Source organism: Vipera berus (genome assembly GCF_964194415.1).
Source record: "Vipera berus genome assembly, chromosome: 2".
In the NCBI taxonomy this organism is placed as follows: Eukaryota; Metazoa; Chordata; class Lepidosauria; order Squamata; family Viperidae; genus Vipera; species Vipera berus.
This window is the reverse complement of record NC_138203.1, coordinates 93,627,909-93,642,480: the sequence shown is the minus strand read 5'-3', so window position 1 is coordinate 93,642,480 and position 14,572 is coordinate 93,627,909. Positions and strand designations below refer to the sequence as shown.

General features: G+C 39.4%; 1 protein-coding gene across 3 annotated transcripts in view; it reads left to right on the top strand.

Annotated features, from left to right (window-relative positions):
• The window catches only part of TMEM38B (transmembrane protein 38B), a 41,042-nt gene continuing 26,470 nt past the window's right edge, over positions 1–14,572 (top strand). For 2 of the 3 annotated variants that reach the window (XM_081321324.1, XM_081321323.1), the window contains exons 1-2: positions 1–128; positions 8,839–8,995. In XM_081321324.1, coding sequence (XP_081177450.1) covers positions 20–128; positions 8,839–8,995 — 266 coding nt within the window. In that variant the 5' untranslated portion in view covers positions 1–19. Of the gene's footprint in view, positions 129–149; positions 306–8,838; positions 8,996–14,572 lie in introns of those variants that run through there. The other variant, XM_081321325.1, reaches the window with a different exon arrangement.

Sequence of the window (14,572 nt, the reverse complement as noted above, 5' to 3'; positions counted from 1 at the left end):
CGCCCCAGAAGCTGTCGCGATGGAGCTCTTGGGGGACTTGCCGCTGCGCTTCTCTCGGTTGCCCATGTTTCCCTTCTTTGACTTAGCGCATTACGCCGCTTCCATCCTGTCTCTGAAGGAGCAGCGGGGTGAGTGAGTAAGTAGGCCGAGGTCCGGAGTAGAAAACTTGTTTTTAGTTCTAGGAGTTCCGGAAGGAGCAACCATAGCTCCTGAGCATGTCCAGAGTCAACAAGGTTTCCTAAGGTGCGACCAAGGGCTTGCAACTCACCCTTGTTTCATATGAAGACTACTAGCTTAGGCTGAAGGTAGTTAACACTTTTTCCAGATAAAAATTAAACTTCCTATTTTTTTATATTTTTTTGGTATTTGATTTATTTTAATTTATTTCAAATTTTTATTTTTAATTTACTGTACAGAGACCTTTAAGTTCTGTTGTTGTTAGCCGCCCTGAGTCCCTCGGGAGATAGGGCGGGATATAAATCCCATTAATAAATAAATAAATAAATAAATAAATAAATAAATAAATAAATAAATAAATAAATAAATAAATAAATAAATAAATAAATTTGGAGGATTGGTTATTATGGATGGACAAAATGGCTATTTTTACTTAATACGCAGCCTAATGAAGGTATGAACTTCGACATTCATGAAATGTATTGATGAACAAACACGTAGAAAATCCCCCCCCTTTTTAAAAAAAAGGTATACCTTGTTTTCCGTGACTTTCACAGTTTTACAAAGGTTCAAATTATAATTCTAACAAAATTATAAAACATTCTTTATAAAGCATACTAACACCCCAATACTGTACTCTATTTATTTTTTTTAATAAAAAAAACAACTAATCAACTGCTTCGGGGGGAATAATACAAGTTTTTGTCTGATGTTAAAAGGACTTCAGTAATATTATGAAAGCAATATAGGCTGTGTAATTGGATCACAAATAATTTCATATACATTTGATGGGAAAAAAACCCTTAACACCTATCAGTCAGTGGCTTAGCTGGAAGGATTTTATTTTATTGGAGTGTGTCATGTTTTCTTGATAGTAAAACTTCACATAGTTTTTGTAAGCTATTAATTATTTATTTGAATGTTTTTAAAAAAGAGAGGATTAAAAGATCTGCAACGATTATCCGGCAGTGTTAAGTGGAAATTATCTTGTGTAGTAGGTTCAGTATTAAGTAAATGGCTTACCAAAGGCACTTGGTGTTACTTTTAGAAGTAGAATATTGGGCAAGAGAGATGTTTGACCAACTCAGTGGAGTTATTTTTATGTAACATCCACTAGGAAATAATCTGTGAGATAATTTTCTATTTTTAATGCATGCAGAGTATTAGCTTCATTTTTTTTTAGCAGAATGACAAGGTAACTTGAGGTAACATCAGAAGACAGCAAATTTGGGGGAGTTAGTTCATATGAATAGTCGTACATTTGCCTGCTTCATCTCTCAAACAGCTAAATATAGTTGCTCTGATTTGACTCATTTTTTCCCTCCTTTACAGCTCGTCCTCAACTTAGCGCCACAATTAAGGCCAACATTTCTGTTGTTAAGTGAGACACTTGAGTGAATTTGCCCCATTTTACGATCTTTCTTGCCAAACCTGTTAAGCAAATCACTGCAGTTGTTAAGTTAATAACACCTTTGTTAAGTGAATCTGGCTTCTCCATTGACTTATTTATTTATTTATTTATTTATTTTAATTCCATTTATATCCCGCCCTTCTCTGAAGACTCAGGGCGGCTTACAAGCTTAGCAGTAGCCTTCATTCTATGTATATGCCTGCTTATTAGGGCTTTCATACACCCCCCAAGCGGCATTATTACAAAGTCAGCTTAATTGCCCCCAACAATCTGGGTCCTCTGACTTGGCTTGTCAGAAGATGGCAGAAGGTGATTATATGACACTAGGACACTGCAACAGTCATAAATATGAGTCAGTTGATAAGCTTTTGAATTTTCATCACGTGACCATGGGGGAATGTTCTGAGGGTTGTGTAAAAAGTGGTCATAAGTCACTTTTCTCAGTGCCGTTGTAACTTCAAATGGTCACTAAATGAACAATTGTAAGTCGAAGACTACCTGCATTGTTCTGGATGCATATTTTCACACACACTGTGGGTAGGGTTGGTCCCCATTTTGTTGCTTTTTGGAAAGGCCCTAAAAATGTTTTGTCAATGTGTCTAGGGATCATGAATGAAGATGGAGCAGACTGATTTGTTGTGTTGTTGCTGCCATGGGCAGGGGTGGTGTTTTTTTAAAAAAAGTTTTATAGTGTGATGAATTTTTAAATGTTGCCAAACACTCAGAATCATCTATGTCTAACTTGGGCAGTAATATAAATTTGTTTACTAAATTAAATAAATGTTCTCTTGGAGAAGGGGAAACAAAGGCAGAAATTGCAAGATTTAGTAAAGGTCAATGATTCTTGGAATTTGGTTGTCAACACTACAATAATAATATTAGGTGTGCACACATACACATATCCTCTGTCATAATCTATCTAAATTGAATTTTGCTTCTCAAAATGATCTGTCCCATTCCTGATTCTGTCCCTTGGTCACCTAAGCTGGAAACCTTTAGTGACTTACTTCTTGTTATCATGGACTGGAGCTCAAAGTTCAGCTATAAATTCAGAGTCAATTTATGTGAGAAAAATGGCATCTCACATTGCGACAAGATCTCTCTCTCTCTCTCTCTCTCTCTCTATATATATATATATATATATATAAAGGTAAAGGTAAAGGTTCCCCCGCACATGCGTGCTAGTCGTTTCCGACTCTAGGGGCCGGTGCTCATCTCCGTTTCATAGCCGAAGAGCCAGCGTTTGTCCGAGGACGTCTCCGTGGTCATGTGGCCGGCATGACTAGACGCCAAAGGCGCACGGAACGCTGTTACCTTCCCACCGTAGTGGTCCCTATTTTTCTACTTGCATTTTTACGTGCTTTCGAACTGCTAGGTGGGCAGAAGCTAGGACGAGTAACAGGCGCTCACTCTGTTACGCGGCACTCGGGATTCGACCCGCCAAACTGCCGACCTTCTGATCGACAAGCTCAGCGTCCTAACCCACTGAGCCACCACGTCCCTTATTCTATATATATATATATATACATACATACACACACACACACACACAGAATTGAAAAATGCAGCAAAAATCAATTATCTCTATTTTACTACCTATTATTTTAAATTTTAAAACTTCTAATATTTGAGGTTGCAAGGATATAAAAAGTAACAATTATTTTACTAGTAACTGAAACTTACAATGGCAATGTGACATTTTAATCTCCACTTTAGGCATGAAAGTCAGCTGGATGAATTTGGGTCAGTCATTCTCTGTAGCCCAACTCACAGGGTTGTTGTGGAGAACATAGGAGGAGGAGAAGTATTAAGTGTGTTCACCACCTTGAGTTATTTATAAAAAGGAAGGCGGAATTAAAAAAAAATTCTAAAAAAATTACAGCTCTTGAGTTTTATGAATACCATTCTGATATGGGCACTAAGCTATCTGAGCAATAAAATACAAACTGAATGTTAAAGATGGACATCATTGGGTAGGTATTGCCATCTGTTGTGGACGCTGTTTTTATGCTAATGTAATTATTGTGTAAAATAATGTTCAGTGGCCTCCATTTCAGTTTCTAAAGTACTCCCAGGTTGCCTTGTGGCATGTACAATTTTTTTGCAAGGCAACAGTACACTTCCATCTTCGGTTTCATTTTCTAACATTACTTTTTCCAAATTGATGGAAATTATTATTATTTTTTTTTAGAAAGAAAGGATAAAAACTGTCTCTTTGGATGCCACCCCAGCACTCTTACACATAAATTTATTCGCAGCTTGTAAAGATCCATCCCCAGTAAATTGCAAAAATGCAAAATGTAGTCGCATTTCCCAGTGTTTGGGGGCTTTTAAAAAAGGGCACAAATCCAAAGTTTTTCATAAATAGAAAAATTCCACTTTTTTAGAAGAACAATTTAGCAACACGCCAAGGTCTCGAAACCATAACTTCATCTCAATGATCTGGTTCACCAATAATAACTAATCGGTAAGGAACCGTCTCTGGAGACATTTCCAGAGCATTTGCACTAATATTTCTGCTATTTACTAATCTCCAGCATAAAAAGGCTGACCAAATTTTTAAAGACTGATTTATTTATTTTTGGCTGAATTAACCAGATGTTACCTCTAATCTTTCTCTTAGTTAGGTTAGACCACAGGTCTGCAACCCGCGGCTCCGGAGCCCCATGTGGCTCTTTCAGCCGACTCCTGCGGCTCCCAGTCCTCTGCCATGTGAAGTCCAAAAAACTGAAAAGTGGGACTAAAAAAGTTCAACCAATCAATTCAAATATGCAGGGTAGGTGCATATCTCACCTTGGCTCCACTCTTCAGTCAAACCCTGTTCTGTGCATGCGCGCATGTACGCGCGTGTGCACACATTTTTTGTGGCTCCCAGTTTTTCCTTTTGTGAGGGAACCGGTTCCGAGTGGCTCTTTCACTGTTTCAGGTTGCTGACCCCTGGGTTAGACATACCTAGTTCCTGCAATAGGTCATCTATGTTTTAGCCTCTAGTCCCCTAATCATCTTTGTTCTTCTCTACACGCTTTCTAGAATCTCAACATCTTTTTTGTATTGTGGTGACCAAAACTGGAGGCAGTATTCCAAATGTAGTCTTATCAAAGCAGTCTACCACCAGTCAATTTAAAACGCAAATAAAATAAAAAAGTAAACTCCAAAGATATGCTACATTTTTGGGGTTAATTGCCTACTGCAACTGCTGGCATAAAGGATTGAAACATTCAGACAAACTGAAAGATTCCCGATGCTACATTCCTTTAAAGAGTTGTGATAAGATTTATATGTTTCTTTTATGCTATTTTATTGTTGCAGTAGAGTACTTGCAAACAGTAAAACCTATCAAGTTTCTTTTTGGAGACAGCAGTCTGAGTTCACAGATTATATTAAAGCAACACATGACTTGCAGATTTCTGGTCTAGTGTTACATGTAAACCGGAGATTGAGATGTCAAACCATGGTTTATTGCAGGGGGAAGTACTACTCGGGCTTCCTGCAGCCTTTGGCACTTGGGATTGTTCTCTTAAATTGCAGTGAATTTTGTTTTGGAGTTGTACAGTTTGTAAGTATGGAAAAATGGAAGTGTTTTGCTCCCATTCCCAACCTGTAGTAGACCCTCCAAAAAGGGAGGGGAAATTTTGGCTGTGCTTATTCCAATGAGGTCTCGCTAGGTGTCTTCCTTAGCCGTCCAGAAGGTTGGGAAGCTGGTTCTTCTCAAGGATAACAACTTAATAATAACTAATAACTGATCTAACTTCACCTTGAAAGGTTTTTATATATACAGTATATCTTCTGAGGTATCTTTTGTCGTGGACATCTCTAGAATTTCAACATAGTCGTAAGTCCTCCAGAACATTTGCTAGCATTTTTGCCAAATTTAAGGCCCGTTTTTCCAGCGCAATGATGGATTTTCTCAGCATGCTGGAGGAACGGACCCTCAGATCTGGCAAAAATGTTAGGAAACACCATCATTCGTACTACTGTTCTCCCCGTTGGGGAAAGGGCCTGGGTCTTGTGAATGTACTTAGAGCTCTGGGCTCTTTCCTTGCCCCACCACACCTAAGAGGCCTCGACCCTCTCCCTTGCACTAAGGCTTAATGACCTGTGCAGTGTTTATGGACTGCAGTCAGGATCATAGTTGTTGTACAAATTGGTCTCATGACATGTTGCTTCACTCAGCGATCGAGATTCTGGGCCCAATTGTTGTAAATGGAGGACTCTCCTGCAGTAAACAGCATAATCTCCTAATTGAAAGTGTCTAGTTCTAGTCCATTTCGATTTGTTAATATCTAAGAGGTCTTCATTTCATTTTTTACTGCACTGAACTTCCCCACCTTAGTCTTGATTCTTAGGTTCCACATGCTCATTATAGTTCTGTCTTTGCAGCGTTCTTTTCTTGATTGTTAACATCAACAACTACATATCTTGAAAATATTCATCTACTTGTGTAGATTTGGCACATTCAGCAACCTATCACGAAACCAACATTTGATTTTTCTTTTTAGATTTTATTAGGCATAGCCTGATTAGTTGTAGTAACTATATCACACAATATAAATATTTTGAAATTCCCCTGAATCATTCTTCTCATCATAAATCCAACAGAATTTACATAGTTTTGTCTGAAGAAACCCATTTGTGTTTGTCAAATCCACAAAGGACTACCCCTGCCTAATCAGTAAAAACCTACCTTTCATAAGAAATAAGTGGGGAAATGATCACTTCCTGTATTATTGACTTGGAGAACTTCCCAGCCACAATGAGGCAGGCTACATCTGGAAACCATTTAATCTAAAGAAGAAACTTTATGTATAAACAAATCAAACCGACCGGGGGGTTCCATTCTTAAAAAGAATCAACTCAAACCTTTCTCTAAAGTTTCCCAACAGTCCCCATCTATTCCTATCTGAGTTATCACTGCCCCGTAAAGAGCTATGATGATTGAAATGCCCACATCAAAAAAATCCCTTTGTATGTATCAATGGATGATTCAATCGTATATCAGGAAACCTGAATTATAAACATTAGTGTGATTTCAAAGGAATTCCCTCTGAAATTTCAGATTAATCGAGTCTAAATTGTTTAAACTTTCCTTAAAGAGAATATGCCCGCCTCCCCCAATCTGCTCTGCTTTATGAAGAACAGCATAATTTCAGATTCTAAAATTCAAGGTTTCCAGTTTCTATGTCCCTTGAATACAAATTATATCAGGTAACACCTTCAAGCAGTAGATCAAATAATATGCATTCCTGCTAGCTAAGCTCTCCAGACCAAGCTGTTCGTGACTCGTGATGATTGAGGAGTGGATACTTTCTACAGAGAGGTTTCTTAGTTCCCTCCCAATTGTTGCTGTCTTCAAAACAATCAAGATTTTATCTCTCCCTCCCCCCCCCAAGCTGTACTATTAATGCAGGGGTCTTCAAACCTGGCCCTTTTATGACTTGTGGACTTCAACTCCCAGAATTCCTCAGCCAGCATGCCTGGCTGAGGAATTCTGGGAGTTGAAGTCCACAAGTCATAAAAGGGCCAGGTTTGAAGACCCCTGCATTAACAATAATTATTTATTAATAATTAATAAATTCTGCAGTAGTTAGTTTTTAATCAAGGACAAATTTGGACTGAATTTCTTTCCCCTGCAGCCTGACTTTCTGGCAGTGCTAGATCCATGTTGTTCAGAAGTAGCTGTCTAAGTGTAGCTGGCTGAGGAATTCTGGGAGCTGAAGTCCACAAGTCTTAAAGTTGTCAAGGTTGCAGACCCCTGACTTAGAGTTATTTGTATACTCTGACCATCTCTGGCCCTGACCTTCTGAGTAGCACTATGATCCCTTTCATAATTGCAGCAAACTGAAGCAAGGGCTCTACCACTTTGATCAAATTCATGTAAACTGATCTCCCACGTTGTGTTCAACTTCAGAAGAACGGCTGCAGGACTTGGATTTGGCTAGCTAGTCTAAAGACAAGAAGGATTAGGGGTGACATGATAGCTGTATTCCAGTATTTGAGGGGCTGCCACAAAGAAGAGGGGGTCAAACTATTCTCCAGAGCCCCATAGGGCAAGACAAAGAAACAATGATTGGAAACTGACCAAAGAGAGAAGCAACCTGGAGTTAAGGAGAAACTTCCTAACAGTGAGGACAATTAACCAGTGGAACAGGTTGCCTTCGGAAATCGTGGGCCCTCCATCACTGGAGGTTTTTAAGAAGAGACTAGACCAGGCATGTCAAACTTGCGATGTCATGTGACATCACGTGACGGATCGTGACTTTTCCCCCATTGACGGCAATGGGGTGGGCGCAGTTTCGGCGTGAGGCATCCGGCCCGTAAGCCGGCAGTTTGACATGTCTGGACTAGACAGTCACTTGTCTGAAATGGTACAGGTTCTCTTGCTTGAGTGGGGGGGCTGGACTAGAAGACCTCCAAGGTCCCTTCCAGCTCTATTCTCTTCTATTCATCTCACTCCAGCCAAAGATCTGAAGGCAGCATTTAAATAAGCATTAGTTTATTTTTTTTATTAATAACATTAAAACTCCTTTAATTTCTACATTAGAAATGTTGGTTTTTAAGTGAAACCAGCTGAGGAACATAAGGCAGTGTCAGGAGTAAAACTGATCTATAGTATACACTAACAGGAAGGTTGTGACTCTGTTGTGTTCCCCTCCTTGCCTTCACTGAATCTAACCCATATCTTCCACCATTTTTCTTAAGCTATTCTGCCCTTTTATAGGGTTACTATATCCCTCCATCACATCCTTTCCCGTGGCTTTGATTACCAACCAAAAAAGGTTCCTGTTTTTAATGTTTCTTCACTGAGAGCTTCCCCCTCTCAGACCCCTTATTTTCCTTACAACATGCTGCTCTGGTCTGCAAAGCAGGATCATTGTGGCTTAAGAAACAAGGCACTATTAAACAATGTGTGGAGCCAGGGTGGCGCAGTGGTTAGAACGCGGTACTGCAGGCTAATTCACTGCTCACTGCCAGGAGTTCGATCCTGACCGGCTCAAGGTTGACTCAGCCTTCCAATCTTTGCGAGATCGGTAAAATGAGGACCCAGATTGTTTAGGGGCAATAAGCCGACTCTGTGAACCAAAGGGCTGTAAAGCACTGTGAAGCGGTATATAAGTCTAAGTGCTATTGCCATTAGCCCAGTAAGCCGATCAGGGAATTTAAAGAACCGTGTGTTGGCTTTTCTCCTTTTGCAGCAAAATTAAAAGGAAAATTCCTTATAAAGAGCTGTTTGTATCTTCTCTTGTTTTCAGGAGTAGTTGAAGTCGCATATGGCAGCCCACTTGCCTGTTGGTTTAGTGCTATGCTTTACTGTTTTGGTGGGTCCATATTATCTTCGCTGATGCTAGCAGAACCTCCCATTGCATTTCTTGCCAACACCACAGGTGTCTTCCTTGCCTCATCCGTCTGGTAAGCAACTTTTAATACATGGCGCATTTTTTTTTGATAAATAATACATATTTTCAAAGTTATTGCTTATATGGCTTCAAGCCACGCTATAAAGAGTTCATTTTAAAGTTGTCATCTGCTTAAAGGAATCTGTCAGTGAATTTTATGATTGTTAATCGAGCAAATTTGCATAAATATGTTTACAGCTCTCTCAGTAATTTGGAAGGGGGGAAAAAAACCCATTCATCCTAGAGAAAGCTTTTTTTAGTTCGAGAGAACAAAAAGTCTTCTGATGGATAGATTTGTGGATAATTGAAACAGTGTCTGATTTTAAATATAAGGAACTGTCTAGACATTTTAATAAATTGAAAGATTATTAATTATTTAATTGTTAATTATTTAATTAATGACTGCTAACTACTCTTAATTAGTAATCATTTAACTCTTAACTATTAAGCACTTTGGATTTCTAAGAAAGAAATTAGGAATGTGTAAAAGAATAAGCATTTGATATACAATGACAGACATAAAAGCAACAATTAACAATATGTAGTTAACCTCCAGACTGTGAAAATATATTCCGTGAATTTTGCATAGAACTATTATGAGGGAGAGAGGGAGACTGAAGCATTATATGGAGTTGTCCCTCTGGAATGACCTCCTCTTGGGTGTTTATTTGGATCCCACAGTATCTGCCTTCCAGAAAAAGCTAAAGACAGAGCTTTTCCAGAGGGCTTTTGGAACAAATATCCTTTACTGTATTGCGTCTGGGTTTTAATTGCTTTAGGATTTTTTTTTATCTCTCTCTCTCTGTCTCTGTCTCTATCATAAATATATATACTTGTGTGTGTGTGTCCCCCTGCAAACAAATTTTGGAAACTTCCAAGAATCCTGTGATTGTATGGCAATAAATTAATAAATGAAAAAAATAATTGAATAACGCTGATGGGTTGGTGTAATCTGTTATGGGTAGTTCTCAACTTATGACTTGGTCGCTTATTGACCATTCAAAGTTACAAAGGACTTAGCTTGGAGCTACTTATGACCCAAATTTGAAATTCTGATGGTTGCACCCCACCCCCACAGTCAGATGTGGTCACTTGACTGTGCCTTATGACAGTTTTGCCGAAAGCCAACATTTACTTCTGTTGTTTTTTTTTTGGTAAAACTGTACCTATAGTGAACTGGGATGGCGTAACGACTGCAGTATTCACTTAATGATCATCAAAAGAAGGTCATGACATTGTCATGATTTATGACTGGTAGGCAGACTTCACTACAGTCGTAAGTCGAGGATTACTTGTAGTCCAATGCCAGCAAGACCCTCCCTATTTCCTTCCTTCCTTCTCTCCATTTCTAGCAACTCAACATTGTTTAACCAGTATAATTCACTTTTTAAAAAAAAAGTGCATTGAAGGTATTTTAGATGCAGTACTTTCTTTTTAAAGATATACTTCATATTTCTGATGGGAGATGGGCCATTTTCACATGATGGATGGGTACATCTGTCTATAAGCAAAATGTAGAACAAAATGCTAGGGGAAAAAGGCTGGTTTTAGATTTTAGAATTTAAAGTGTGTTCATTGATGCTTTTCTTACAGGCTGCTTAGGAGTAAGTTCCAATTGAAACCCAGTGGTGTTTAGCTTTCCATAAATGAAAATTGGGTCAGCCAGGCTGCCTACATCCATTCTTAGACTATAAATGGAAGCCAGCAATCTGTTACCTTTATGGCAGTTGCCTTTCCTGTGACTGCTTGAAATTTAACATGTAAGGCACAAAGAATAGAGAACACACACACACACACACGCACACACACACACACACACACACACACACACACACAAGATACCCTGAGCAAAGATTATGCACACTTCAATGTGAACTTAACAAACCAAGAGACCCAGCAATAGCATTTAGCCTGCTTTGCAATTGACACTGATGTCCTATTACCCATAAATAAAATACATGCTGTTCTTTTTAGGGCCTCTCATTAAGTAATAAACCTCATTAGCAGTATTGAATGGTGTTGGAATGCTTGCATCTCAGCCTTTTGCAGTTGCTGCAACATAAACTGCTGAATTAACTTCTTGCCGCCTGCATTTTGCTGAGTACATTTTGTTTAGTGCAGTTTCCTTTCGCCACAGAAGGTTCTTAGCTCAAGCACTAATAAATATGGGCTAGTACTTAATGGCAGGGCGAGAATATGCTTTGCCTCTTAAGCCATTTGGTTTGTGGCCTGACAGACAAAGTTTCTTCTGCGAAACACGTAGCTTGATTTCAAAGTTTCTTTTATGTGAACAATTTCTGCTAATACCATGGGGTTTCCAAATTATTTTCTTATCTGTCTGTCTGTCTGTCTGTCTGTCTGTCTGTCTGTCTGTCTGTCTGTCTGTCTATCATCTGTCTATCTATCCACACATGTCAGTATGTTCTTGGCTGCCTGAAGATGCTGGGGAATCTCCGTCAGTGGTGATGGTAGTATTAGGAATGAGGTAAAGAGGAAATAGCCAGAGTTGCCTCCTTCCCATTTTCATAAACAGAAAAAACTAACTTGGTATCTGAATCCATGTTTTGCTAGTCTTGTCACAAATGATTGACAAGTTGAGATTTATCCCAAGCTGCTGAAGCCGGATTGTAGATACGGTGAGATGTGCTTACGGGAGAATGATCTTTGCGTATGAAGGGCTACCGATTGGAGACTTAAATGGTTGTGAAGCTCAATTTTCTAACTTAATCAGTCAGAAAGAGACCAAGCTCAATGGACATCTTCATTCCCTGCCTCTCTGCAAGAATGTCATGGTAAGAAGCAGCTGCAGAGACCCTGCATCCCGTTCCTTTCCAAGACGTATTTATGGAGATTCCCCAATCATCTAGGTCACGGTTGCCCCAAAGGTGCTTTCTCAGGAGGCAACTGAAAGTGGAATCCTTCCATTCCCCACCATCCATCCACTCAGTGCTGAAGAAGCTTCTCGGATGAGAAGTGAAACAAAGAAGAAATAAAAACAAGAATGCCCAGTTGCCTCCTGAAAAAGCACCTTTGGAACAACCCTGACCTGGATGACTGAGAATCTCCATAGGCGTTTAGTTATGCACTTTGGGTTGAACACCCTTTGAATGGTGTGGGAGTATGAACGGATTTCCCGAAAACATTGCAGACCACAGGAACCATTTATTTTATTTTTTATTTATTTTATTACATTTATATACCGCCCTTTCCCGAAGGACTCAGGGCGGTTTACAGGGTGATTAAAAAACCAAGATACAAAAGTTAAAAACAAATTTAAAAAAATTATATTTGTCCCTGCATAAATAAAACCCCAGTTAAAATTAAAAATGATTCTCAGCCTGGGCCAGAGAGCTCGAAGACCCAGGTCTTCAGGTCCCGGCGGAATGAACGGAGGTTGGGGGCAGTCCTCAGCTCCACTGGCAGCTGGTTCCAAAGGGCAGGCGCCCCCACTGAGAAGGCCCTATCCCTGGGTGTTGTCTGCCGGCAATCTTACCGGTGGCACCCTGAGAAGACCCTCCCTGTGGGAGCGCACTGGACAAAGGGAACTTGATGCCGGCAGCAGGTGTTCCCTCAGATAACCCGGACCCAAGCCATTTAGGGCTTTATAGGTCAGTTCGAGATGCAGACGACACAGACTCATCCCCAATAACGTTGTCTGTCTTCAACAGTGAAGGGACACAGGGCAGAAAAACATCCTGCAGCCAAGAAGGCTCCACACCCATTTGCACTGCTCAGGTGACCCTGAGGACACAGGTAAACCTCCAAGTGCTCTCAACCACTCTCTAAAAGGATGCAAATGACCAGCTGTCTGCAAAGGAATACAAATCCTTCCACTCCCCACCATCCAGTCAGAGCGGAAGAAGCTTCTTGGATGAGAAACGAAACATCTTCAAAGAAAAATGAGAAAGTCCAGTTGCCTCCTGAAAAAGCACCTTTGGGCTCTCCACAGACATTACTTAATTCCTATTAAATGTCGCACTATGACTTTCAGCTCTATGGGGAGTCGAAAGGCAACCATCTGATCACATCCCTCTACAAGGGGAGCCTCATAATGTTCCCAATAGAGCAAGTGAAGATTTATGTAGGCTGAAACAAATATAAATAACTGGCTTATGACTTGTCCCTTAATTCGATCTTGAAAAAAAACATTTCCTAATTTTTACCTCTGAGGTCAGGGTCTTTTTCTTTTAATTGAGGTGATCTGTTTTAGAAAGCAGTGATGTCCAAAAATTGGGTAAATATACGACGAGTAAAGGAATACATGCTAATATATTGTTACAAGCAATCATTCTCATTATCAAGGAAAAAAAAAAGTCATGCTGAATAAGGATTCATACAAAGCACTTTTCTTAAATTCATATGCATAAATGTGTTTTGGCTTGAATGTTAGCAGTGTATACATATTTGGCTTGCCTGATTCGTTTATATGGAATTTAACCTGCTGCCCCAGAAAATAATAAAGTGAATTTTCTTTCACATAGCTTGAGGATCAACAGCATAGTGTTTGCTAGTATAATAGCCGAGCACCACTAGATGGCATTCAAGAATCTCCAAAATTCCAGTTTTTCTATTAAATGTTGGTCCAGATCCCTTGAGTTATACAAATATTGCAAGATCTCACTGTTACTACATTAGATTTCATAAATACTGCTCTATTTAAAAATGAATTGTATAATTCTTTTTGGTATCTTTAACATCATCAAAGAATTTTGAAAAACACCCTTCACCTGAATACATTACTGATCTCTGACATAGATTATAGATATGAAAATTATGACCTATAAGCAACTCTTGATTTGGAACAATTTTGTGTGGGCTGAGAAATCAGTCCAGTTTGGATTCCGTAGACATTCCATAAACATTGTTGAAGCCAACTGTTGCCTTTTAATCACTTTTAATGTGTGCTGTTGTGTATGCAGGCAAATGACAATACAGGTTATTTTATTCCCCTGAGGGGATGGGGTGTGTGTGACATGAATTCATAAACCAATACAGCATCATATTGACTGGCAGGTAGTTTGAGCTAATGGGCTTTTCAAAAGGGGCATGTCCGTCTTTAGGTTAACACAACTACCGTTTGTGAACTAATGGAGAAATCAGGGCAATGGCCATAGTTTTAAGCAAGGTTTTACTGTGCGATGAATTGTGTTGTTCAATTTGCAGATCTTTTTTCAATGCAAATTGAAACACACGGTCGTCTCCTTCTGCTGCTGCTGCTACCTCTCTCCGGTTACTCTAGAAGAGAGAGCTTGCAAATCTGGTGTTGCCTTTAGCCCCCAAGTTGCATACCCTGGACCTGACCCCTAGTTAATTGCATAGGGCATTTTTTAGAAGAGTATTTTATTTATTACCTGAATTCCAAACTGAATATAGAAAATATAATAATTTAAACATCAAAACTATACAACTATACACATTCAAAAGAAAAATACAGGTAGTCCTCGACTTACAACAGTCCGTTTAGGGACTGTTCAAAGTTACAACAGCACTGAAAAAAAGGGACTTATGACCGCTTTTCGGACTATGGCATCCCCATAGTCATGTGATCACAATTCAGATGCTTGGCAACTTGCTCATATTTATGACTGTT